Below are 27,977 nucleotides of genomic sequence, written 5' to 3' on the forward strand. Positions count from 1 at the left end.
GCTGGTGTACAATTTTCTGCATTTGAAGTTATTAGCTGGGCTATTATTGTGGAAGAGCTCTTTGTTGCTTAGGTATTTACTGATAACTTTTAAATATACAAATGGCCAGATAAAGTATATATGGATTTTCAGAGCAGTACGTATATGGATTTCTGCTGCAGGGCCGCCGAGACAGGGGGAAGGGGGGCCAAAATTCCCCGGGCCCAGGTCTCCAAGGGGGGCCCGGCGCCGCAGTCTCTCTCTCTCTCCTGCTCCTGACGGGAGCAGAAGAGAAAAAACTGGTATCGGGCACCCCTTGGAGGCTGGGGAGGACCCTGAGCTTCCTCCAGCACTGCTCTTCTGCCCATTGCTAAGCGGCTGCTTTTCCTCTCAGGCACGCGTGCTCGGTTTTGAAACCGAGCATGCCCTGCGAGGAAAAGCAGCCACAGGGGCAGGCAGTCAGCGCTGGAGGAAAAAGACGTCTTCTGCTGGCTGGGCCTGGGATCCCTGCCAGCCAAGGTATTTCAGCAGCGACAGCGATTGGGGGGGGGGCAGCGATTGGGGGGGGCAGCAGCAGCAATGGGAGGGGGGCGCAGAGATCAGTGAATTGGGGGGCGGCAGTGGCCCTGACCCGGGCCTGGCGGCAGCAGCCCTACCCCAGGCCCAGTTCAGTCTCTCGGCGGCCCAGTTCTGCTGATGAAAATACACATAACTTTGAACAGCCAGTTACACATCAAACAATTCTACAACAGCCAAACTGCTGAATACTGACCTCAATGTGGGCCAAATCTATAACTAAGCAACTATCAATAGGTGCCCACAGGCATATCGTAGGAGACTATTCTATAAAGAAATATGTGTCTACCCTTCCTTTATAGATTACTAGGAGAACCATGAAAATATGTGCCTGTGTTAAGCATAAACCCTTGCATTGGCCACAGAACAGGCGTATGTGCACCTAAGTTCCAGAAATATTCACATAACCTTATACACGGCACACACTGCCTTTTATTTTCTTGGCCCAAAACTCTAGAACGACCTACCCCCCCTTTTATTCCGCTCTGAAACGTCACCTACTCAAATCTTATTATTTCTCTGTTGCTTTTAAAACATCCCAGCAGTGATTTTCTCTTGACTAGGGTTCAACTGTTCATATTTAATTGTAAGTACTGCGTGCTCTTGGTTTGGTTGTTGTCTTTCCTGTCATAATGGAATTCTTTTTTCTGTGTTTTTTTTATTTTTTTTTTTTTTAAAGCTTTTTTTGTAAACCGCCCTGACCTGCTTGTTCAGAAAGGGAGGTATAGCAATAATAAATAGAAACATAGTAACCTGTAAGTTATGCGCATAAACATGAGTCCCACCCTTGCTCCACCCAGACTCTGCCTGGGTGTACCTGTGAAATATGCACTATGGAAAATACATGCATATGTTCTATCATTCTAAAGAAACACATGCGTAATTGGCAGATAACTCTGAACATGTACTTTACACAATTGCCCTTGTGCAAGGGAATTCTGTAAATGGCGCTTAAATTTGTGTGTGCAATTTAACTGAGTAACGAGCCTGTTAGCACCAAATACTTGAGCACTAACAATCAATTACTGATGCTAACTGGCAACAATTTGAATTTACGTGTGCATCTTGCTAGGCCCTATTCTATAAAGGTGCGCGTATAAATGTTTCAGCGTAAAACTGAAAAGGGGCGTGGTCGTGGGAGGAGCACGGGAAGAACTAGTGAACATGCTCCTCCCATGACCACGCCCCCTTTTCAGTATTAGAGAATATGGGAGATCCGCTCCTAATTTAGGAACAAGGGTTTACACTAGGGTTGTTGGTGTAAATCCTCACACCCAATGAGTGCAGATCCCAGCGCTAAGCGCTATTCTTTAAAGGCTCAATTAACAGCGCAGTTTATAGAATAGCACTCAGTGCTCATTTTTTTGGCACCCGTCTATTGAACCTAGTCCATAGTGTATAAAGTTAATCAATATAACAACCCAAATTCAATTAAATTCAGACCTATAAAAGAGAAGTTCTGTTGAAACCTGCTCACCCTGCCTTACAGTACTCCATAAACTCCACCAACACAGCAATCACTTCCTGTGAAAAGTGTTACATCAACCCTTCCCCAGACCCAGTTTTTTTTTACCTGTAATATCTGGATTGCAGGTACGTTGAACATACAGCTTTGGACACATGGCTGGCTGAACCAAAGTCTATGACCTTGACCCTGTATGGCTGTCTGGATGGATCCACTAGCATGATGTTCTCTGGCTTGAGATCTGCATGAATCAGCCCCAGGCTTTTCAGCTTCATTAGAGCAGTGGCCACCTGCTGGAGAATGGGTCGAATGTACTTGAGAGGTAAAGGGCTGAACTTGTTTTGTTTCAAGAAATCGTAAAGGTTTTGCTCCAACATTTCAAATACCAGACAGGTGTGGTTCTTATGTTGAAAGCACTCATAAGCTCGGACAAAATTGTAGTCATCTGCACTTTCTGTGCTCAGCCGGGCCAGTATGCTCACCTCGATCTGGCCCTGCCGAGCATAGGAAGGATGATTCTTCAGGATCTTAATCGCCACAATTTCATTTGTGCCACGTTTCCAACATTTTACCACTTGTCCAAAAGTCCCTCGACCTAGAAACTCAAGTACTTCGTACGTGTTGGTCATAGAACACAGAACCTCATGTTGCACCAGCTGGTAATCCCCTTCACTGTTAGAGCCGCTGTTTTTGGAGGTGGCAGTGGAAGTGGTAGCTGTGGCTACCGTGGCCCCACTGGCATTGTTCTGAATCATTGGTGGATGCTCTTCAATAATCTGAACACTACTGTTGTTCTCAATCTCCTCACTCTTGCGCTTCAGTCCACATTTTTGGTAGGTGTCCAGGAGGCTCACAGTGCTTCGACGCATTAGGTTATGTGGTCCGCCCAGTGCTTGCCCAGACAAGGCAACCACACCCGATGTGCTGCTGGCAGATGTCACCACAACATGCCCAGTGGTTGCTGGCAGGATGATGGTCTGCTCGTAAGGGAGGCTGGGGTTGGGAACGTGAAGAGAGGTGTTGACGCCTACTTGGTTGGCTGGCACATTTTTGCCGTGGTTGTAGACTTTACTGTGTGTGCCGTACCCAGTCATATCCCAGTTTGAGCTCGGTTCTACTTTTAATTTTTTCACACTACAGAAGGCACTTGACTGAAGGGTGTGAGGTGAAAATACTTGCACTTGCGAGGCCATTCCTGCAAAGAAATAAGTTTTCAGAAAGTCACTAAAGCTGAAAGGATATCATGAACACAACACCTAAGATTAAAAGATTCGCAGGGACTAAGATAAACATGTCACAGTGACCAGAGACATTTAGGAAGCAGGAAAACGTGCTAAACTTCATAATTTTCCCCTCTAATTACAACACATACAAAACCAATTCACCTTAATGAGAATCTAAGCAAATCTACCTCCCCCAATACCAACTTGTACATGTACATACAAAAGAAATCAAAGAAAAATGGAAGGCATTTGTAATTATTGCTTTCTTAAGCCTTAGCAGATATTTAGGGGGTAATTCAAGAAGAAGCTGCGTAATTTTAGACAGCAGGAACATCACAGACAGCGTTATTCTAATCATTTAGGAGCAGAACTGGCCTCTTACAGATTACTGACTAGCAGAATAGCAAGTTGCCATGTTTTGATGGTGTTTGCCAGTTGGCATACATATTGGCAGGGTTTGAGCAGAGCATGCAAATGCATGCATAAATTATAGAAAGCTATACTTTATGTGCATTCTGACTAAAATTTAGGTGTGGGCACTTGCACCAGCTATAGGGTTGGTATAAGTACTCCCACCATAAGGGATAAATTCTATAGATCACACTAAAAAGTAGGCACCAAAAAAAATGCTTAAGAGCTATTCTATAAGCCAAGCCTAAAGTTAGGCATGGTTTATAGAATAGTGCTTAAGTCCCGGGGGACATGTGTAAATTTAGGCGTGTCCATTTGCACCAATGAAAACGTTGGTGCAAATGGATGCGCCTAAATTTAAACATGGACCCACCTTATTCTATGTAACCCACAACCACGCCCACGATCTTCCCTGAACCACCCATGACCCTCCCATTTCTGTGCCTCATTTTTCAGGACATGTGTAAAATTTAGGCGTGGATCATATGCCTAAATTTACACACGTACATCTTAATCAATTCCAATTAAAACCAATAATTGCTTGTCTAGAAGCCAATTATTGGCATTAATTGGCTTGTTATTCAATTAAATTGTGCTCACAAAATGGGTGTGCACCCAAATTTGCATACGCAATTTTTGGAATCTTTTATAGAATTAGAGGGTAAATGTAAGCATGTTTTCAGCCACTTGGGCTAGTATTCTATAAAGAAATAGGTGCCTACTGTTCTTTATAGAATAGGCTTAAAATAGGTGCCTATTTACATCCTTATCCTAGGCGCCTTGTTATAGAATTCCCTTCCACATGGAAAAGCCTCCCCCTAAAAACTCATTGACCACTTTTAGCATAAAAGGCTACATTCTATACATGGCGCCTGAAAAATCTGTGTGGTAAAAAAATACGCCTAGGAGTATTCTCTAAAGTACACCTAAATTTTATAGATTAGGCTTAAATTTCCATGCAGTATATAGAATACACCTAGCGCCTGTCCACACGACCAAATTTGGTCACATCAACTTAGCTGAAAATCTATAATAAAATTCTTTGGATCAAAAAATCATCTGATTCACATTCCAGCCCCCAATTAACAATTTCAAACTTTTGTACTCTTAATTTGGGTTATTAATCTGTTTTTATAAACTTATTCACTAAAATAATCTTTATTTGAAAAAATGTATTTTTAAAAAAATTATTTTTTTGTGCTTGGAAAGTCGTGACCTCCACCATATGAATTCCACCATATCCAGTGGTCATTGTTATCTATCATCGCACAAGTCCACAAATTGTAATATGTTCTTAAGAGAAAAATCCAACACAACCACAACTGAAAATGTTTATCAAAACCACGTATCTTATATGCTTATGCGTTGGACATGGCAAAAATCATATGGTGGAGGTCAAGACTGTTTTCTGTGCACAAAAAAATAACTTTTAAAAAATATATTTTTCAAATAAAGATTGTTTTAGTGAATAAGTTTATAAAAACTGATTAATAACCCGAATTCAGTGCACATCCATTTAGGCCACGTTTAACTTAACTTAACATTTAACTTAACCCCAATGCCTAAGGGCCTCTTTTACAAAGCTGCGCTACCGATTCTTGGTGCGGCAAATGAGAGGAAGCCCGTTCATTTCCTATTGGCTACCTCTCATTTGCCGCGCAGGAATTGCTAGTGCGGCTTTGTAAAAGAAGCCCTAAATTATGAGCAAAGCGGGTGTATTCTATAATAATGCACATAGATTTTAGAAACGTCCATGACCTGCCCATGCCATGCCCATAACCACGCCCCTGTTCAACTATGCGACTTGGAATTTGCATACACCAAATTACAGAATACACTTAGCAAGTTGTGCACGTAAATCTTAATTTATGCCAATTATTCCTAATAATTGCTTGTCAACATCCAATTACCAGCGCTGATTAGCTAGTTAACCAATTAAGTTCTGCACACAGAAATTAAGGCACAATATATAGAATTTGGGGGGAAGCCTCTTCCCACCAGTTCTAGGGTCTTCTCCTCTATCTGCAGTCAGCAGTGACCCTCCTGGATTAAGGGTCTGAGTCACAGACTTCCCACAGCCAATCAGGGTATCCACAATGAATTTGCATAAGATAAAGCTACATGCCTCAGAGCCCCAGTACCTCATACACAGTCACTGGGGGCATCCTGAAATGAAAGTGGCTGTATAGAAGTGGAGTTCCAAGACAGGTTTGAGAAGCTTGGCAGTAAGGCTTATTTCTCATTCTGAGTTTCAGAAAAAAATGTTGAGTCAGTCAGCCCTAATATATGAAGGTGCAAAAGAGAGGCAAAAGATACACGAGCAGTGATCAGCAAAATGACCTAGTATAAGGTAACCAGGGACAGAAGAAAGATACCAGAAGACTACAAAACACCAGTATGGCACAAAAAAAGAAGTTTATTGAACAAACTCGGCGCAGCTTTTTCAAGTCGATCACTCTATGCCAGCTTTCCATGCATCTGCCGATCAAATCGGGTCTGAGTTGCACCAGAGACTAAGGCCTATATTCATTCAATCATTGACATATATGACAGTCCATTTTTCTTTACTGATGCAAACGTACACTGAAACATGGCCGCATAAGGTCTGGCCAACAAACTTATTTTTGTGTGTCATACTGGTGTTTTGTCTCTAGTTATCTAGCTGATCCCTAATATATGAAGTTCATAAAGAAATGAGCTACCAAAAATCAAAGCCCACCAAGAAAATGAGAAGAGACTCTTCATAAGTTGTGGACCTCAGGACCTCCAATAACTTTGAGATACAATCTGATGCCATACTTTACATTTCTATCCACCCTTTGTTTGTCTTGTAGCAGCTAAAACTCAATGCTTACCACTGCTATACCACTACTGGATATGTTCAATATGTCCTAGCATTAAAGAGCTTACAATCTAAGTGGGTACCTGAAACAATGTGACTAGGCCAAGGGCACAAGGAGTGTCCATGGCAGAAGCAGGTTTTGAACCCTGACACATCCTTGACTCTCAGCCCATCGTTCTAACCGGCCCCAAACAGGATAATTTAAAACAATCTTTTACTAGTCTTTAAAAGATGCATGGAAATATCCATTGGTTTTGTAAGTCATAGCCTATAAGGCATTTCTACGAAAATGTTTAAAAAAATCTTTTTGCAAAGATTACTGAAGAAACCAAACCGTCAGGAGACCTCTGATTTGGGAAACCAATGGCAACTCCTTTAGCAGAAGGAAGAAAGCAAGCTCTGTGGTTTATTAAAACACTCCAACTGGAAGAACAGGAGGAGTGTATGAGAGGAGGGTATAAGAAGAAAAATCTATCATTTCCTTGATTCTCTCACACCTGTTGCAAAATTGAGGATTATAGAGAAATATGTTACCAGACCCAATGCCATTTCTCTGATCCTTTGCTCCGCATGCACGCTCCGAAAAAACAAACCCCAAAAGGGTACCTCTTAACTGAATGTCATCTCTTCTACCGACATCTTCCCTGTCTTCCACTGTATTGTGACTCTCTTCTAGAAAGTCTTCTATTAACAGATATTATATCCAATTGTATGATTTTATCAAAAACTTCCATGTCATTGAACCCCCTCCCCCCCCACACACACGCACTCACACACACACAAATAAAATGCTGCCATACCCCAAACCCAAATTCCCATAGTTGTATCAGTAAATCAGCAGCCAGGAGACTGAGCCGAGCCTTCTTGTGTTGTAAAAGGTCTTCCCTGTATGTGCTCCAGTCTGAAATATATCTATCTCTAACCCTGCTTTGAGGCCTCCGTGACTCAGCCACGAAGCTGCTCTACCCTCCTTTCCTCCCTCCTCCTTCTGTACCAGAAAGTTGACTTATGTCACCATGAATCACCAGCCTGTGACATGCCAGTGAGTTCACATCTGCAGAAATAATGATGATGAACATATTGGTCAAACTATCACAAGCTGTATGACACAGTCAAGTTCTGGCCCTCTCTGCTCAAGTCAAGAGAATTCAAGCAAACAACAAAATCTCTCTAATACCAGTTCTACAGCTGAATAGTAGCAGATTTAGAGCATGAAGCAGCATTCCAAGAAAGTGTAGGAGTAGGCTGTGTGCTCTCAACCCTGCACGGTACTATGTAGCTTTTGGTAACTTAGGAAAGTCATGCCCTAAGGTGCCCTTTAAAGGTGAGTTGTCATGTTCAGGACTCAGGGCTATTTATTGTCCAGCCAGGTGTAAAAGACAGCCTGGACACGTTTCAAAGCCCAGCGTCCTAAGATGGCTCAGTTTTGGAAAGGTCCCTGCTGCAGGTGGGAGTAGTCATTTTACCCTGCAGTGGTAGGGTGATAGCTATATCAACACCTGGGGACTTGGGGGAAAATGCTGACATCATGCATGTGCTGCTCTTGGGAGGGAGGGGTAAGTGTTAATATAATGTACTTTTCTTCTACTGGCATCTTGTCCTCTGAAGGTGCCAGAAGCTCCGCTCACCAGAAACCGTTCATGATCCCTTTGGATTTCTAAAGCTTCTCTTCTAGCCATAAGCAAGGCTAGTGTTAAACATGCTGGGGGCCCCAGGCAGAAACTAGGGAGAAGGAGGCCCCAAAGCCCACCAACAGGATGGAACTTCTTCAGCTTGAAGCAAGATTAGGGGCCCCTATAGCATGGGGGTCAAGGGCAATTGTCCAGTCTGCATGCCCACAAGCACACTATTTTTCACTTCATGCAAACTCTGTAAATAATTGAGGGGCTAAAACGGTTTTATGAACAGTTAAAATATATTAAGAGATCTGTTAACCTGCACACCTGCAATAGCTTTAACACAAAATCTATGCTGAGAGGCAAAGTCATGCAAAAGAGCTCCTTACCTATCAGTGAAAATACATGCATGCAAATTGCTGCAACACAAAAATCTTATCTGCAGCTCAGGAAACTGTAACAAGAACTTTGTGATACTTTCAACAAGTCCATGCATACTTTCATGTCTGTGGAACACATGCCTCTTTTGCAGCTCATTAACATCAGCCGTTAGTACGTATGATAAAAACTGGGTTTATGAATGATAATGAACCATATTAGTGCATTTCAGAATATTTGCCCTCGAATCTAGTCCTCCAGAGCTAAACAATTTGCAACATGTTTATATTAAATGAAATTATTCTGAACATAAAATTAAAGAGCGTGAAGCCACACAAGAAAAGCCTTTTGCTTCCCCTGCTTCTAGCTTCTCTGTCTTTTGGCAGGTAAAACAGCTCGCAGGGCAGCGCATCCATTAGGCATGACTAGGCAGTTGCCTAGGGCAGCAGCTTCTTGGGCGCAGCAAATAGCAGCTTCAGTCAAAGCAAAACAATAGGTCCTGATAATCACACAAACTCAAGGAACCATCAGAACAGGCTTTATACCCTGCACGTTTATAGGATGTTTGTGTAAAGATCAAGATGGTTGAATTTAATTATCAAACCCTTGGGGCTGAAAATTAATTGAGGGGGAGGGGGGAAAGCTGAAAGTCTGCCTAGGATGCCCACTACCCTTACACCAGCTCTGGCTGTTCACCAACCAGATATTCGGCTACCAAAAGAAAAATAAACAAGAAATCCGGCCAGTGTACAACAGATGGAGTTTTCAACTGGAGTGGGAAAAGTGGCCTAATGATTAGTGCAGTGGGTTGCAAACCCCGGTGAATCAGGTTTGACTCCCGCTGCTGCCTAACAGCCAGCAGTGGGTTGAGATCCCGGGGAACCAGGTTCAATTCCCTCTGCAGCTCCATGTGACCCTGGGCAAGTCACATAATCTTCCATTCCCCAGGTACCACATATAACCTAGATTGTGAACCCATTAGGGACAGTGCATATAACCTAGATTGTGAGCCCATTAGGGACAGTGCAAAGTACCTGTAATAGAAACTGTAAACCACAAAGTCACCTCAGGGATCACCTGTGGTATATCAAGTGCTGAAAACAACATAATTTCTTTACATTTTAAGGGGGTCAATATTCAGCCTGAAGCGGCGAGTGTTTTGATGACAGCTGCTGGCATTATTTCTGGATATTCAATGCCAGCCCATGTCTGAGCTTCAGCACTGATTACCCAGCTTTTGCGGAGCCGGCTAATACATAGCTGGTTGTCGATATTCAGCACTTAAGCGGCTCTAGGTAACCGCATAAAGATAGGATTGAATTTTACGCGGTTAACCTGGCCACTTAGTGCCTGACTCAACCCCCGGCTGGTTTTCACGTAGGCACTAACCGCTAATTTTCAGCAGCGAAAGCCAGTTAAGTGCCACTGAAAACAAGTGATTTAACTGGTCAGCGGCCGTTTCTGGCTAGTTGAATCGCAGTTGTCCTGAACGTGCCCCCATGCCAACAGAGGATTAACACTAAGATTAAAACATCAGATACAGTATTAATTAATTAATTAATTAATTAATTAAAAGGCCGATGAAGGCACCAGTGCAGAAGACTTGGCGACATGACTGTAGTCTATCGAGTGACACAGCTGAGGTCTTTTATGAAAATATAAGTTTTGTTTAAAATTCACAGATTTCGAAGCAAGCTCAACTGTAATATAGTGTATGTGTTATTAGCAAGGTTGGGGCTATAAATTAACAGCCAGCAAGTGGAATGTTTTATAAATCCAAAACAGGGGCCTATGTGCTTTTATCACACAGCAAGAAGCAGCCCTAGCGGCACCAAAATTCAAATGCTCAAATCTCCACCTGCTCCAGTGAGTGTACTCTCTGCATGTATTTGCATATTTTATAAAAAAAACTAGTAAAAAAAAGGCCAGTTTCTTAATGCAATGAAACAGGCGCTAGCAATGTAATGAGTTCCTGCCATTAATGTTTCCACGGTTGTATTCTGAATATAATTGTTGTTTACATGTGTAAGATTTCTTTATATACAATAGTTTTTGTGTACTCTGTGTTACAATGTGGTAAAAGTTTTCCTTGTTCAGGCCCTTCAATTACTAACAATCACATCAGAAGAGCTCCTTATTCCTGAGAATGCAACATACAGTTGCCCATGTGAGAGACTGAGAGTGACAGTGTGTTTTACAGAAAGTGTAAGAGAGAGATACACAGAGTGATTGAGTGTGTGTGTGTGATGTCTATGTGTGTGTGTGTGTGTGTGTGAGTGACAAAGTGATTAAATGTTTGTCTTCCCTTCCGTTCTGTGCATTTGCCTCCACTGATGTTCGTACCTCCCTGTATATGATTGTTTGTTAGCGATTCAATCCACTCCACTTCCCTCCTCCAAGTTCCGTTCTGTCTGGGTTGAGAATCAGTGATCTACAATTACCTCTCGTGCTTGCTATCATCTGAGACTGATAAGCCATCAAATAACGCCAAGAATCGGGAATCACTCCAAAAGTCTGAAAATATCATCGCTGAGCATCCAGCGATTCTATCACACCCAATGTTCAGAAATTTGCTCTTGTCCACTTTATTTTTGTAATAGTAATCAGTGGACACCAGTGCCACACTGTGCATATGTGCTCGCTGTCCTCATGTTTGCTGAAATGCTTATTCATGGTAGTGTCGAAAATTGGCACTTCCATTGTATATATTGCCAGCATCCATATATAGAAGATGTTGAGTGATGTAGAAACAAGAAAGCAAATAAGGGCCAAATCCATCCTGTCTGCCCTTCCTCAGTAACCACTAACTCCTCCTTCTCCTAAGGGATCCCACATGCATGTCCCACGCTTTCTTAAATTCTGACACAGACTTCATCTCCACAACCTCCACTGGAGGGCCATTCCACGCATCCACCACCCTATGGTGAAACAGTATTTCCTTAGATGCCTCCTAAGCCTATTTCCTCTTAACTTCATCCTATGCCCCTCTCATTCCTGAGTTTTCCTTCATTTGAAAAAGGCTCACTGCCTGTACATTAACGCCATTGAGGTATTTAAAGTAGGCGTGAAATGCACGCTAAGCTAGTATTCTGCAAAGATCGTTCCACATACAGCGCCCTTTAAAGAATACTAGCTTAGCGCACATCATTTCGGCACCTACCTGTGGGCACCATTTAGAGAATCTAGATTTACGTGTCTTCATAATAGAGGCTAGGAATAGGTAGCTATCAGGGGCACAAATCAGGAGATGGGCGTCCTTCTCTCAGGGTCGCCCAAATCGGCATAATCGAAAGCCGATTTTGGGCGTCCTCAACTGCAGTCCGTCGCGGGGACGACCAAAGTTCACAGGGGCTTGTCGGCACCGTAGCGAAGGCGGGACTAGGGCGTAATTAGGAGATGGGCATCCTAGGCCAATAATGGAAAAAAGAAGGGCGTCCCTGATGAGCATTTGGTCGACTTTAGTTGGCCCATTTCTTTTCACGACCAAGCCTCAAAAGGTGCCCAAACTGACCAGATGACCAGCGGAGGGAATCGGGGATGACCTCCCCTTACTCCCCCAGTGGTCACCAACCTCCTCCCACCCTAAAAAAAAAATTTTTTTTAATTTTTTCCAGCCTCAGATGTCATACCCAGCTTCATGACAGCAGTATGCAGGTCCCTGTAGCAGTTTTAGTGGGTGCAGTGCACTTCAGGCAGGCCGACCCAGGCCCATCCCCCCCACCTGTTACATTTGTACTGGTAAATGTGAGCCCTTCAAAACCCACCCAAAACCCACTGTACCCACATGTAGGTGCCCCCCTTCACCCTTAGGGGTATGGTAGTGGTGTACAGTTGTGGGGAGTGGGTTTTGGGGGGGGGGGTTGGGGGACTCAGCACCGAAGGTAAGGGAGCTATGCACCTGGGAGCAAATTCTGAAGTCCACTGCAGTGCCCCCTAGGGTGCCCGGTTGGTGTCCTGGCATGTCAGGGGGACCAGTGCACTACGAATGTTGGCTCCTCCCACAATCAAATGCCTTGGATTTGGTCATTTTTGAGATGGGTGTCCTCGGTTTCCATTATCACCGAAAACCGAGGACAACCATCTCTAAGGTCGCCCATCTCAATATTTAGGTCGACCATCTCTAAGGTCAACCTAAATGTTGAGATTTGGGCATCCATGACCGTATTATCGAAACGAAAGATGGACGCCCATCTTGTTTCGATAATAGCGGTTTCCCTGCCCCTTCGCCAGGACGTCCTTAGAGATGGTCGTCCGCATTCGATTATGCCCCTCCATGTTGCCTTAACCCATAGGCAACCCATTACAAAACTGCCTCTTTAATCTGCACTTTGTCTTGGTACAATGAAGAGGATTTATTAGCCCTTACTTAGTGTTTTATCCGGAACAGAAGCTGAAATTCTTTTAAAACCATATCTGCATCGGATGGAAGCCATAGCAACTTTCATTGGGAAAACACTGCATGTGCAATCATTCAAGTAGTCTATGGAGAGTCAATAACACCAAACTCGAGATGTTACATAAATCAGAACATGAAGATACGCACTGAACTTGTCCAGCAATCTGTAACCAGCAGCCAATGGTTATTTGCCTTTTCTGGACGTATTTATTCTAGAGTTGGCAGACTTGCCCACTGGAAAAGTGAGCTGAACTATTCTTGGTCTAATGCAAAACTGCGCTGGAATGCAAATTGCTCTTAGCTTAAATTTGTGCCACTGTGTGATTGCCTCTAACGAGTCAGAGCGATGACCTCCCTAGTCTGTAGATCAGCAGAAGGGGCAAATGCGTAGCCCGTGCTAAAGGCCTTAAGGTTGTTTCATCATTATACTCTCATCAGATCTGCTGTTCCCTTGAATAAAACCTCGTGTTCCATCACACTACTCTTAACCTACTTTGTGGCTAAAAAGGTGCCACTGCATTCTCTGAGCCATGGCGCTTCTGGTCCCTTCCCTTGCATTACAGAGCACATCACATCTCTTTATCTAGTGGTAAAGATAAGTGATGGATAACAGACAGTTGATGGGTTTCTTTTCCTAATTTTCTATTTCATGACTTTGTTTCTTTTGTAATCCCTCTCAAACCTTTCAATAAGGGGAGTATAAATATTCAAATTCCATTTATTATTTGACATACACTTGTATTCTCTCACTATCCATCTAAGACAAGGTTTCTCAGGACACAAAGCCAGTCAGGTTGTCACAATACCCACAATGAATATGCATCAGATAGATTTCCATACAATGGAAATAGTACATGCAAATTTTATCTTATGCGTATTTGTCATGAATATGGGTATCCTGACTTCTACTACAACTAGACATATGCAGTGCTGTACACGTTATATGCAGGTACTTACTCTGTCCCTAGGGGGCTCACAATCTAAGTTTTTTGTACTTAGGGCAATGGAGGGTTAAGTGACTTGCCCAGGGTCACAAGGAGTTGCAGTGGGAACGGAGTGGAGGAGTGGCCTAGTGGGTAGGGTGGTGGACTTTGGTCCTGGGGAACTGAGGAACTGAGTTTGATTCCCAGCACAGGCAGCTCCTTGTGACTGTGGGCAAATCACTTAACCCTCCATTGCCTGCCACATTGAGCCTGCCATGAGTGGGAAAAAGTGCAGGGTACAAATGTAACAAAAAAAAAAACAACCCAGGTTACCAGGATCAAAGACTGCTGCACTAACCATTTGGCTACTCCTCCACTCCACAACTTGACTGATTAGGTGGACCCCAGGACTGGGTTGAGAACCCCTGATCTAAGGGATATGTTGCAGACTTCTTTCAAATTCCTTTTAAAAGAAAACACCTTACCCTAAATGGCACAGAATGTTTCACAGATTTTCCATGCCCTCTACCTTTAATCTCCTGTGGGACAGAGGGACCGTGCTGCAGAAGAGTATGTGTGGGATAAACGCAAAGGAATCCTGTTCAGAAGGAATGGATCCACAGAAGCTTAGCGGAGACTGGTTAGCAACACCAGTAATTGGGAAGCAAAGCTAGTGCTGGGCAGACTTCTACAGTCTGTGCCTTGAAAATGGCAAGAATAAATCAAGGTCAGGTATATATATAAAGTAGCACACACAATGAGTTTATCTTGTTGGGCAGACTGGAAGGACCATAGAGGGCTTTATCTGCCATCATCTACTATGTTACTATTGGGCTTGTTTTCGAAAGAGAAGGACACCCATCTTTCGACATAAATCTGCCAGAGACGTCCAAATTGATATAATGGAAACCCGATTTTGGACGTCTCCAACTGCGGTCTGCCTCAAGGACGTCCAAATTTCAAGGGGGTGTGTCGAAGGTGGTGCTTGAGAATGCCTAACACTTGTACGTCTTTGACCCATAATCGAAAAAAACAAGGACGTCCCTGATGAACACTTGGACATTTTCACCCGGACGTGTTTTTCTTACAAATAAGGTACAAAAAGGTGCCCGAAATGACCAGATGACCACCAGAGAGAATCGGGGATGACCTTCCATTACTCCCCCAGTGGTCACTAACCCCCTCCCACCCTCAAAAAACATCTTTAAAAATATGTCGTGCCAGACTCAGATGTCATTCTCAGGTCCATGACAACGCATGCAGGTCCCAGAAGCGGTTTTAGTGGGTACTGCAGTGACTTCAGACAGGCAGACCCAGGCCCATACCCCCCTACCTGTTACATTTGTGGCGGAAACAACGAGCTCTCCAAAACCCACCACAAACCCACTATACCCATGTATAGGTGCCCCCCTTCACCCGTAAGGGCTATGGTAGTGGTGTACAGTTGTGGGGAGTGGGGTTTGGGGGGGCTCAGCACACAAGGTAAGCGAGCTATGTTCCTGGAAGCATTTTATGAAGTCCACTGCAGTGCCCCCTAGGGTGCCCGGTTGGTGTCCTGGCATGTTAGGGGGACCAGTGCACTACAAATGCTGGCTCCTCCCATGTCCGAATGGCTTGCATTTGGAAGTTTTTGACTTGGATGTCTTTGGTTTCGAAAATCGCCGAAAGTCAGAAACGTCCATGTCTAGGGACATCCAATCTAGGGACGTCCAAATTTAAGGATTTGGACGTCTCTGACGGTATTTTTGAAACAAAAGATGGATGTCCATCTTGTTTCGAAAATACGGGTTTCCCCGCCCCTGGATTTTGCCGTTTTGCAAAGACGTCCAAATCGCAACTTGGACGTTTCTTTTGAAAATGCCACTCCATGTTACTCATCCCTTTAGTCTTTCTGTGATGCTACACCATTGACTAACCAGCCCCTCAACAGTAGAGCAGAAATCAAAATGAGCAGAATGCCTAAAGAGATAAGTGCATAAAATCACTATAGAGAGTCCAGCAGTGAACACCTTTTAAAATACAAATTCACAGATTTTCAGCCTGTCTTTCTCATCTTAATAATAAGAAAAGCAAACTGATTCATCCTTGCTGCTACCCTGGGCCTCTGTGTGCTGTGTTGGATTCTCCTCTTACAGTGAATTACTCTGCCTACCTCCTTTCTCTCAATAACCACTGTAAAAGAAACATACAGGCACACATGGCACTCCCCTCTAATTACTTTTCTTTTAACGGTAAGAGGATAGAAAAACAGCCTCTCTTTTGAGGTTTGGGGATTTGTTGTTATAGATTATCCACACAGACAGATTTATGACAATAATTACATTGCCACAAACCCCTGGAAGGCTTGGGGAAGGCTATAATTCCGTGGCACCAAACTGGCTTGAGCATATCTCAAAAAAGGTGCCATTTGACATGTGTTTGCCTGGGTCAGGTGGGACAGAATCACTTCCTGGGTTCCCTTTGGCCAAGATTTAATAGACATTATCCCAGAGGCTTCAGTTGGAGGGTATGATCCATGATTTTTTTTTCTTACTAGACCTTTATCAATATTACTTTGAGTATCAACCCCCACAAATGCTGACTAGTTTAAATCACTTGTGTTGGGCTGCTGAAATCAGATAGTACCATGAGGCTGCAGCTAGCTGCAGCTGAAGACTCACGAAGCCAGCTTCCAGCCACAGATCTAATTTATTTATTTAGGTTTTGCTCTCACATCTTTTCAGTAGTAGCTCAAGGTGTACCGGGCAATCGGTTCAGTGACTTACCCAACATTACAAGAAGCAGCAATGGGATTTGAACCAGCCACCTTGGGTTGTCAAGAACAGTACTCTAAGCACTAGGCCACTCCTCCAATGCAAAGAAGAGAAAGGATAAGCGGGTTCATTGCTCAGAAAAGCAATCACATTGCCCCCTGCTGCTCTGCTCTTTAGTATAGATCTTTGCACCTACTAACTCAGAGGCCATTTTACAAAACAGCTGCTGCGCAGCAACCCAGAACTACCGCCGGCTCAACGCAGCTGCCAGCGATAGTTCCGGCTTGAGCCCATGCCATTTCCGGCGCACTGGAAAATATTCCCAAATCTCTAGCACAGCTCTAACCTGGCGGTAATTGGGCAGTGCTGCACACTGCCTGGTTACCACCGAGTTACCACAGGAGCCCTAACCATCACCTCAATGAGTGGCAGTAAGTGCTCCCCTCCCCCACATGGCCATGCAGTAAGAATAATCTTACCGAATGGCCATTTGGAGTGGGGGGGGGGGCTTTTTACATACTGCAATAAAAAGGGCCCTGGCACGTGGGAACAACGGCCCTGTCACTAGCACAGGGGGCCCTTTTTATTACACTTGGTAAAACGACCCGTCTATTTGCCCTTGCTCGCAAAATCAGCCCTTAGTGAAACACTGCCTTGACCATTCCCCCATTTCTTTCTGTGGCTTCAGAACAATGTTGGGGACTATCACCAACACTATGAAAAATATTGAGTTCATTATCAGAATTTTGGCAGATTTTCTAATATTTTTCAGTTTGTTTTAGCAAATCGACATACAAATGCCCAAGTTGACATACAAACGACAACTAATAAAGGTTCCCACTTTCACCATTACGGAAGATCCATACCTTACAATTCAAATAGGTTACATCAATGCCAGATCAACAGTAAACAAAACAGAAATTATAAAAGATTGTATCACATCGGAAACCTTAGATTTACTCTTCATCAACGAAACCTGGATCCATGACCAAAAAGATCCCATAATATTGGACCTTTGCCCTCCGGGACACAACATTACACACTGGACCAGAATAGGTAAAAGAGGCGGAGGCATTGCCATAATCTACAGATCCCATCTCACTTTAGAAACCACTGCTGAATCAATCACACCTCAACTAGAAATTGCCTCAATCAGATTGCAACATAAAAGTGTAGCCGGCAATCTAAATTGCGTCCTATTCTACAGACCGCCAGGCACTTGGAGCGAAGAATATATAACCCTAATTGATTTCATATCAGCCATTTGTACATCTAACTCAAACATACTAGTCATTGGACATAAACCTTCATTTAGAAGACCCAAACTCAACTGGTGTCCAGGATTGTAAGGAATTCTTCCAACTATGGGATTTCAAATGGCCACATCCGAATGTCACCCACAGAAAAGGCCACACACTTGACCTGCTAACCCATAAATTTGCTTCAGACCAAATCATTAAAGTCATTGACCACAAATGGATAGAAATTTCTTGGTCAGATCGCTTCAAATTAAATCTGACCCTACATTGGCTGAAGGATGGGAATCTCAAATCTGATGAAAAGAAATCTTACCAAACCAGAGGTAAAGTGGACACAACTGCATTTTGGCAATCAATTTACGACAATTGGTCTATTCCATCTGATTCCATCAACTATCTTGCAGATTGGGAATCGAGATGTATCACCGTTCTAAATGAATTAGCTCCTTTACAAACAAAAACCACTCACAAACCAAACAGGACCCCATGGTTCAACGAAAATGTGAAACAATTAAAATCTAGAACCAGACAACTCGAACGAGCCTGGAGAAAAAACAAAAACGATCAAAATCTAAACGCTTGGAAAGAATCACATAGAAAATACAAATATGAAATAAAAAAATCCAAACAGAACTGCTATAATGAACAACTAGGTTCTGACTAGAGAGTTGCACGGGGACAGAAATCCTACCCATCCCCACCCGTCCCCGCTGGAATCTTACCCGTCCCCACCCATCCCCGCTGGAATCTTACCCGTCCCCACCCATCCCCGCAAAAATTAAAACCATTCCAACCCGTCCCCACCCGTCCCCGCAAGAATTTAACCCATCCCCACCCATCCCCGTAAGAATTTAATAGTACATAAAAGAAAGTTCCAGTCAGCTCCCTTTCTGGATTTGAGCCACAGCACTGTAGGCAAGGAAGGAATAGAAGCTGGAACTTGGAACACTCTGGTGCGCACATGTAAGATTTGTCTCTGATTCACTGGCAGTGTGTGCTGAGGATGAGTCCATTCACGCCAAATGCACGCGCCAGTAGGTCAGGTGACATCTGATTCTCGTGCCTGTGTCAGAGCTGAGGTCTGTGCACCAGCCTGGGAGCAAAGAGGATTAACAGTAACATAGTAAGTGACAGCAAATAAACCTGAACGGTCCATCCACTCTGCCCAATAGTCACACTCATGATCAATTCATCATTAAATCAACGAGTGTGATATTATATACTTGATTATGGTCTTTCTTTCGTGTTTCTGGAACAAAGACCACAGGAGTCTATCTGGCCCCATCCTTATGTTCCAACTGCTGGAGTTGCCATCGAAGCCCACTCCAGCCTATTCATGTTCTCATTTGTGGGACACAGACCGTAAAAGTCTGTCCAGCACTGTCCTTATGTTCCAGCCACTGAAGTTGCTGTCTAAGCCCTTTCCAGCCCATCCTACACCAGATTGCCATGTATGAGACACAGACCATACAAGTCTGCCAGGTATCAGCTCTAGTTCATCACAGCCAGAGTCGCCATATAAGTGTCACTTGACATATCCACACACATGCAGCCATTTAAGGTTAGCTTTTATATAACTTCCATTTTCTAATTAGAGATCTTCTGTGTTCATCCCACGCCTTTTTGAATTCCGTCATCATTTGTGACTCTACCACCTCCTTAATGGAAGACTTTCCACATTTATGCTGTTAAAGCAAGGAAGAAGAGGAGGAAGAGACAGCACTCAAATAAATTGGTATTCGGTAGATGAGAGGCTGGTGCAGGTGCAGCTTACACTTCCACGGGAAGCCCACAGAACTGGTTCCATCCCCGCGGGAACCCCGCAGGAACTGCCTCCGTCCCCGCGGGAACCCCGCAGAACTGCTTCCATCCCCGCGGGAACCCCGCAGGAACTGCCTCCGTCCCCGCGGGAATCCCGCGGGTTCCGCGGGATTCCTGCGGGGACGGAAGCCGTGCAGCTCTCTAGTTCTGACTACAAAGACATGAAAAAGTTATACAAACTGCTGGATAAATTACTAGACACAAAACCAGTGTCCTCAACAAAATCAGGAATCCCAACAGCAGACGAACTTGCTAATTACTTCAAAGGCAAAATTGTCAATCTATGCAGGACTACACCAACCTTGATACCTTCCTTAATGAGCTACACCCACGCTCAGAAGAATACCCAGCCAACCGAACTTGGACAAATTTTGCCCAGATCACACAAGAAACAATAGCACTAGCAACCAATAAGATCTCTACAGCCTACTGTCAATTGGACACCTGCCCCAATTATCTAATGACCCCCCCCCCCCCCCGCTCGATTCATCACTGAACTTACCTCCCACCTCAACTTCTTGTTCCAGCATGGCATATTCCCCAAAGACAAAGGTAATATACTACTCACACCATTACCAAAAGACACCAAAAAGGAAACTAACGATATCACCAACTACCGACCTGTGGCATCCATCCCACTTACAACCAAACTGATGGAAAGCAATGTAGCTAAACAACTTACTGAATACATTGACAATTTCTCAATCCTTCATGAATCACAGTCGGGCTTCAGATCTCTCCACAGTACGGAAACCGTCCTGGTAACTCTCCTAGCCAAGTTCAAAAAGGAAATCGCATTAGGTAAAAACATACTCCTCTTGCAATTCGACTTGTCAAGCGCATTCGATATGGTTGACCACTATATACTATTAAGAATACTCGACAAGACAGGCATAGGAGGGAATATACTCAAATGGATCAAGGGTTTCCTAACCACGAGATCTTATCAAGTAAAAGCAAACAAACATATCATCATCATGGAGTACCGACTGCGGAGTACCCCGGGGTTCACCTCTCTCACCCATATTATTTAATCTGATGATGATCCCCCTTGCTCATGCCCTATACAAGCAAAATCTTAATCCTTTTCTGTATGCGGATGATGTCACCATTTACATACCGTTCAACTCTAATCCAACAGAAATTACTGTTGCAATAAAGACTAGTTTAAGCTTAATGGATGCCTGGGCATCGGCATTCAAACTCAAACTCAACAAGGAAAAAGCTCACTGTCTTATTCTCTCTTCTCACCACAAAACAAACCTCCCTTCATCCATAAAAACCCCGGAACATACTCTCCCAATATCGGACAAACTGAAGATCCTTGGAATTACTATTGACACCAACCTAACCCTGAAGAGCCAAGCCTCTGCCACCACGAAGAAAATGTTCCATGCAATGTGGAAACTCAAACGGATCAAACAATTCTTCCCAAGGGAAACTTTCTGTATCACAATTCAAACAATAGTACTATCACATGTTGACTACTGTAACGCCGTATACGCAGGATGCAAAGAACAGATCTTAAGGAAACTCCAGACCGCGCAAAACACGGTAGCTAGACTGATTTTCGGAAAGACAAGATTCGAAAGTGCTAAACCCCTACGTGAAATACTGCACTGGCTACCAATCAAGGAACAAATAGCCTTCAAAATGTGCAGTCTGGTCCACAAAATAATCCATGGTCTGGCCCCAACCTACGTGACCGAACGTATCGACTTACCAACTAGTAACATCATCGAATCATCAAGAACGTTTCTAAACCTGCATTACCCAAACTGTAAAGGCCTAAAATACAAATCAACATATACACCCAGCTTTTCCTACATTTGCACCCAGCTCTGGAACACATTATCTAGAAACATTAGAACTGTGAACACCCATCTAAAATTCCGAAAAGACCTCAAGACTCGCCTCTTCTGGAAAGCCTACCCAGCAGACCCAAACTAATTCATGAACAATGCATCACATCTATCGAACTAAGAAATGAACAATACCCCTTCTACATAATCCTATTACTTCAAACTCTACGAATTTTACCACTCCAGTTATAATTAAGTGTACTCCTACCCTTATCCTACTCTGTATTGCTCACTAGAAGCTGTAGTCCCATCCCCGGAGACTTAGCCTCATTGGGATTACTTTTCTCTATATGCTACTATATACTTGTCTCAGAGTTGTATTCTCTTTTCCGGAACCTTATCAGCTTCCTTGCACCTACTGTTACTCTATTTACCACTCTGTATATATTCCCGGAGTTGGTACTCTCCTCTCCGGAACCTGTAAGCCACATTGAGCCTACTGCTATGCAGGAAAATGTGGGATACAAATGTAATATTGAATTTGATTAAGGTTTTAATGTGTATAAATCAAGTGTTTTGCATTATTTCAGTGTGCATGTACAGTGAATTTAATGCATCTTTTTTATGCACATAAAATTTTCCAAACCAAATGTACATCCCTACAGTGGGCTTCACCCCCCCCCCCAAAAAATGTGAGAAACAGAGAAATATGACGGCAGATAAAGGCCAAATGGCCCATCCAATCTGCCCATCCTCCGTAACCCTTAAATGCTCCTTTTCCTAAAGAATCCCACATGCTTGTCCAATGCCTTCTTAAACTCTGACACAGTCCTCATCTCCAAAACCTCCACCGGAAGGCCATTCCACGCTTCCACCACCCTTTCCGTAAATGAATACTTTCTCAGATTCCTCCTAAGCCTATTTCCTCTTTTCATCGTATGCCCCCTCATTCCAGAGTTTTCCTTCATTTGAAAAAGGCTCTCTTCCTGTACATTAATGCCCCTGAGATATTTAAATGTTTCTATCATATCTCCTCTTTCCCTCCTCTCTTCCAGCCTATACATGTTGAGGTTCATAATAACCCTGTCCTTTTTATGTCCAAGACCGCTTACCAATTTTGTAGCCTGGGTTATACAAACTAACATCTTACTCATTCTCTGTTATCAAAATTTGTCAAACTCTTCTAGGTTGGCTGGGAATAATTTGTGGGCTGCAGTCTTTCAAACCACTGTCAATCTTGGAGGGGTTTATTTCAAGTTGAGGTCATTTTCTGGCTTTTTACAATAAGGGGTGAATTCTATAAATCGTGTCTAATAAATCATCGCTGAAAATAAACATGGTGCAAATACCCCACCTAAATTTATGCACGGAATCTCCTTATTCTATAATTTATTAGGATTCATTTTCCGCCTTCTTGAAGGAATTCACTCAAGGTGATATATAGCAAAAATAAGAAACATAGGGCCCCTTTTACTAAGTCGTATAGGCGCCTACGCGCGCCGAACGCACACCAAATTGGAGTTACCACCCAGTTACCACATTGCCCTTGTGGTAATTTCAATTTTGGCGTGTGTTCGCTACATGCAACTGAATAATACTTTTTATGTTCTGGCGCACGTAACGGATGCGCGCAAAGTGGCATTTGACGCACGTAGGTTATTACTGCACAGATTCTTTACCGCTAGCTCTATGGCTGGCAGTAAGGTCTCAGACCCAAAATGGACGTGCGGAAATTTTGATTTTGCCATACGTCCATTTTTGGCAAAGAAAAAAAGAGGCCTTTTTTTTTTTTTTACAGGCGCACTAAAAAATGGATCGGCGTGCACCCAAAACCCGCACCTACACTACCGCAAGCCATTTTTCAGCGCCTTTGTAAAAGGACCCCATAAACAATAGACAATTACAGCAGTAACTCAAATCCAGACCCACACTCTACGCCGAAATGCCCATGAACCTCCCATTTCCATGTCCCCTTTTCTGGAATGCGTGTCAAAGAAATTTATACGCGTACACGTTAACCGATGTCAATTAGCGCCAAGAGCTATGAAGTAGCAAAAAAAAACAGCTCTGTCGTTGAAATCTTTAATATCCTTTTATATTCAAAGTGCTTTTCCAGTCTGCTGTGTTTATTACCGGTTTCTTCTTTTCATGCTAAGCTTATTTTGATATATTTATTCAGGAAAAGGGAGAAATGAGAATTATGATTTATGCTGGCAGCTATGGCCATGTTTCTAATAGTTGGGTCCCTCCCTATGTTTGACCAGCAGGAGATTAGCCATCTGGCGGCTGCTGAGATTTCATTAACACTCTGCTAGCGTATTCTGATCCCACAGAGGTTGTACCATGTCAGTTTCCTACCACTAAGCTTTAAGAGAAGGAAAAAACAGACTGCAGGTGGCATCTGAGCTGTTCGTTTTGACCCACTCTGCAGAAAGGCTTCCATATGTGGACTATGTAAACAGAATACATCCATTAAAAATTTTCAACAGGGATAAATAAATAGCATGCAAGCAAAACCTTGAGTGAAATGCAAAAATCAGGGTTTTTTTTAATTATTAAGCTGTGGTGGGCCTTATCGTGCCCTTATGCCCTTTACACGGACTTTTCCTTAGCACTAAGGTTATTTTTACCGCGGTTGTAAAAACCACGATTTTCCATTTTTTTCTATCAATGGTCCTGAGCTAATGTTGCCATTAGCGAGCAGGCATTGCAGGAGCAATTACTGCCTCCTATTTTGTAGGCGATATCCATGCGCTACCAGTTAGCGCATGGTAATATAGATACACGAACTGGTTAGCTCAGGAACGCCCACTTTCCACCCGTAACAGACCTCCTCAGCACCTAAGAGGTGTTTCAGGAAAGAGGACCGACACAGGCTCAGACACTTGTACCCTGTGTTGTAGGAGGGCTCTGATTCCAGGGATTGAGTGGGAGGTAACTGAAGACTGCCAAGGTAGGCCAATTATCCCTTGGTTGCTCGAACTATGAAGCCATGTCAGGGACAGGCCACTGAAACTGGGACTTTGCTTGAAGAGACTTTTCTTTAGAAGTTTCAAGCCTGTGATGAAACAAGGATGGATATTTCCCTTGTATGCATAAAGAAAGTGTTTTGACTTTTATCTGCATCTTGTGAGGTCTTGCAGACAGCTGCTAATCCATTCTACCACAGGTTGGCCACACACACACGATTTCTTTTAAACAGTGCCCCATCCCCTGCCACCATGCACCCTCCCTGCTGCCGTACCCCTATCTCTGCTGGGCTGGGTCTTAGTGATTCAGATGTGTATATCATTTTCTTTGTTGTAAGTTCAACTGTGACACCTGAAAGGCAGTTCTATAACTAAACATGCATAATTACGCACGAGTGCACTACCCACAATTCTATAAGAGCACACATAAGTGCTATAGTGTGTAACTGCAAGAAGGGGCATACTTACAGGAGGAACACAGAAGAGGAATGGATGGGGCTGCTACTTACACATGCAAATGACAGAATACTGTTGACGTGGAGGGGCATAATCGAAGGGGACGCCCAAGTTTTGCTGAGCACGTCCTCGCAAATTGTCCTCACAAAGGGGCGGGGAAACCCGTATTATCGTAACAAGATGGACGTCCATCTTTTGATTCAATAATATGGTTGGGGACGCCCAAATCTTGACATTTAGGTCGTCCTTAGAGATGGTCACCCTAGACTTGGTCGTTTCTGATTTTCGGCGATTTGGGCGACCCTGTGAGAAGGACGCCCATCTTCCCATTTGTGTCGAAAGATGGGCGTCCTTCTCTTTCGAAAATAAGCCTGTTGGTATAAATAAGTACAAACACATTTAGGCAGCCAATGCAGGTTTATGCTAGTACTAGCCGTTGAGCCCGTTAAAACGGGCTGGTATTGGGGTTTTCGGAGGTCGACGCTGCCCCCCCCCTCCGCGTGGTCGCCACTGCTCCCCCCCCCCCGCGAGGTCGCCGCTACCGTTCCCCCACCCTACCCCCGGAGTCGCCGCCGCCAGCCCTCCACCCGGCCCAAGCCCTCTCTCCGCTACTGAACTTACATCCATTCGCCGGAACGCAGCAGGGCAGATCAGCTGAGCTGCCATTGGCCTTCCTTCTCTGCCTGTGTCCCGCCCTCGTGTGACGTAACGTCAGCGAGGGCTGGGCACAGGCAGGGAAGGAAGGCGGACGGCAGCTCAGCTGATGTGCCTGCTGCGTTCCGGCGAATGGATGTAAGTTCAGTAGCGGAGAGAGGGCCTGGGCCGGGTGGAGGGCTGGCGGCGGCGACGACACCGGGTGGGGGGGGGCGGTAGCGGCGACCTCGGGTGGGGGGCGGGGGGGAGCGGTAGCGACCTCGGCGGCTTTGCGCAGTTTCCCTCTCTGTCCTGACCCCTTCATCACGTATTGACAGGGGGGCGGGACAGAGAGGGAAGTCTCTACTGCGCATTTGCGAGTGAGTCGGTCACTCGCCGTTTATATGTTTGATTCTGGGTGCCCAGATGCCATTATAGAATAGGTCAAGGTCAAGATTATCTGATATACCACAGAATCATTCTAAAACATCTTAGCAGGGTGCCTACAAGGTCAGTTACACATTGCTCCCTGGTGAACTATACAGCTTTCTTAATGGTAGCTATATATGGCGACACCTAGTGGCAGAGCAGTATAGTTTACTACTGGTTGTTGTGTGTACTGGCTCCAAATAGTGGAGTTGTACATTAACATCTGCTGTCTTGGCACAGTGACACCCTGTGGATAAACTGTAAAACTCATCCACGAATATCTGTTGATGGTGACAACAGTAATATATATTATCACACTTAGTTTCATTATCATTTTTTTGATACACACACGAACAGGGTTTGGAGAGGATTCTTTAAGCCATGCTCTTTATGCTGTCCCCATTAGATTATGCATAGTATTTTGCATTGAAGATAAACATACCCTGAAGGTTCCTGTTTGCTAATGCAATGTAAATTTTCAATATGGATTAAACATTATCAGCTTACATTTCTCCTTTTCTGTGCTGGTCAAAGTTAACAACTCCTTTCATCATGCTGCCAGCACCATGTTACATTATACATCAGTCAGATTCCTCTCAAGTGACATCCAGCATCCGTAACACTGTTCTAGGCAATTATTTAATATCAGCCCTGTAAAAATAGTTCTTGTAATTATACGGCATGTTCCCTGAGCACAGGAACAATAAATGTGCTGCAGGTCATACAGAGAGACAGCAAGCCAAGAGAACCGAATAAGGAGTGTCCAGTATTGCACCTCCAGTCTTTCACCATCAACACTACCCTGCAACGTACGGTTTAAAACCAGAAAACCCAAGGAGTTTGTTGGTAGAATTGTTCTCGATATTGTGGAAGAGCTGTCTGGTAAGGTTTGTCTCTTTGCGGATGATACTAAACTCTGCATCAGGGTGGATACCCTGGAGGGTGTGAATGACATGAGGAAGGACCTAGCGATGCTAGAGGAATGGACCGATATTTGGCAACTAAGGTTTAATCCCAAAAAAATGCAGGGTCATGCACTTGGGTCGCAAAAATCCGAGGGATCGGTACGGTATAGGGGGTGAAGTGCTTCAGTGTGCGAAGGAAGAGCAGGACTTGGGGGTGATTGTGTCGGACGACCTTAAAGCTTTCAAACAGATAGAAAAAGCGACGGCCAAAGCCAGAAGGATGCTTGGGTGCATGAAGAGAGGCATGACCAGCAGGAAAAAGGAGGTGATAGTGCTGTTGTATAAGTCTCTGGTGAGGCCTCATTTGGAGTACTGCGTGCAGTTCTGGAGACCGCACCTACAGAAAGATATACACAGGATGGAGTTGGTCCAGAGGGTGGCTACGAAATTAGTAAGCGGTCTTGAATGCAAAAATTATAGGGACAAGCTTATGAACCTCAACATGTATACGCCGGAAGAGAGGAGACACGATAGAAACGTTTAAATATCTCAAGGGCATTTATGTACAGGAAGAGAGCCTTTTTCAAATGAAGGAGAGCTCTGGAATGAGGGGGCATATGACAAAGTTAAGAGGGAACAGGCTTAGGAGTAACCTAAGGAAGTATTATTTCACAGAAAGGGTGGTGGAGGCATGGAATGGCCTCCCGGTGGAGGTGGTGGAGTCAAGGACTGTTCCAGAATTTAAAAAGGCATGGGATAAGCATGTGGGAACGCTTAGGAACAGGAAGTATTAGGGGTTACGGAGGATGGGCAGACTGGATGGGTCATATGGTCTTTATCTGCCGTCATGTTTCTATGTTTCTATCTATGTTCTCTGACCCTTCTGAAATGCTCTTTACCCCTGACAACCTAGGTGCGACTTTCCTAAGATTGTTCTGCACCAGCGTCCTCTACACTGTAATATTTTCCTCCTCTGCCATACAGTCTCAAAGCTGAAACTCATTTACTGGAAAATGACTGTTTTTTCCTGCAAGCTCATTATGAAAAAAAAAATAAAAGCAGAAACAATAATTCTGACCTTTTTACATTTACATGATGAAACTATGAGATATGCCTTCTATATTTACTGAATGGTGCTACC

General features: G+C 44.0%; 1 protein-coding gene across 1 annotated transcript in view; it reads right to left on the reverse strand.

The window, feature by feature from the left end:
• Positions 1–2,124: 2,124 nt before the first annotated feature.
• The window catches only part of LOC115477651 (homeodomain-interacting protein kinase 2-like), an 88,099-nt gene continuing 62,246 nt past the window's right edge, over positions 2,125–27,977 (reverse strand). The window contains exon 2 of the mRNA XM_030214668.1: positions 2,125–3,215. Within this exon, the coding sequence (XP_030070528.1) occupies positions 2,125–3,215 (1,091 nt within the window). The remainder of the gene's footprint in view (positions 3,216–27,977) is intronic.

The sequence above is a fragment of the Microcaecilia unicolor genome, chromosome 9 (genome assembly GCF_901765095.1).
Source record: "Microcaecilia unicolor chromosome 9, aMicUni1.1, whole genome shotgun sequence".
In the NCBI taxonomy this organism is placed as follows: domain Eukaryota; kingdom Metazoa; phylum Chordata; class Amphibia; order Gymnophiona; family Siphonopidae; genus Microcaecilia; species Microcaecilia unicolor.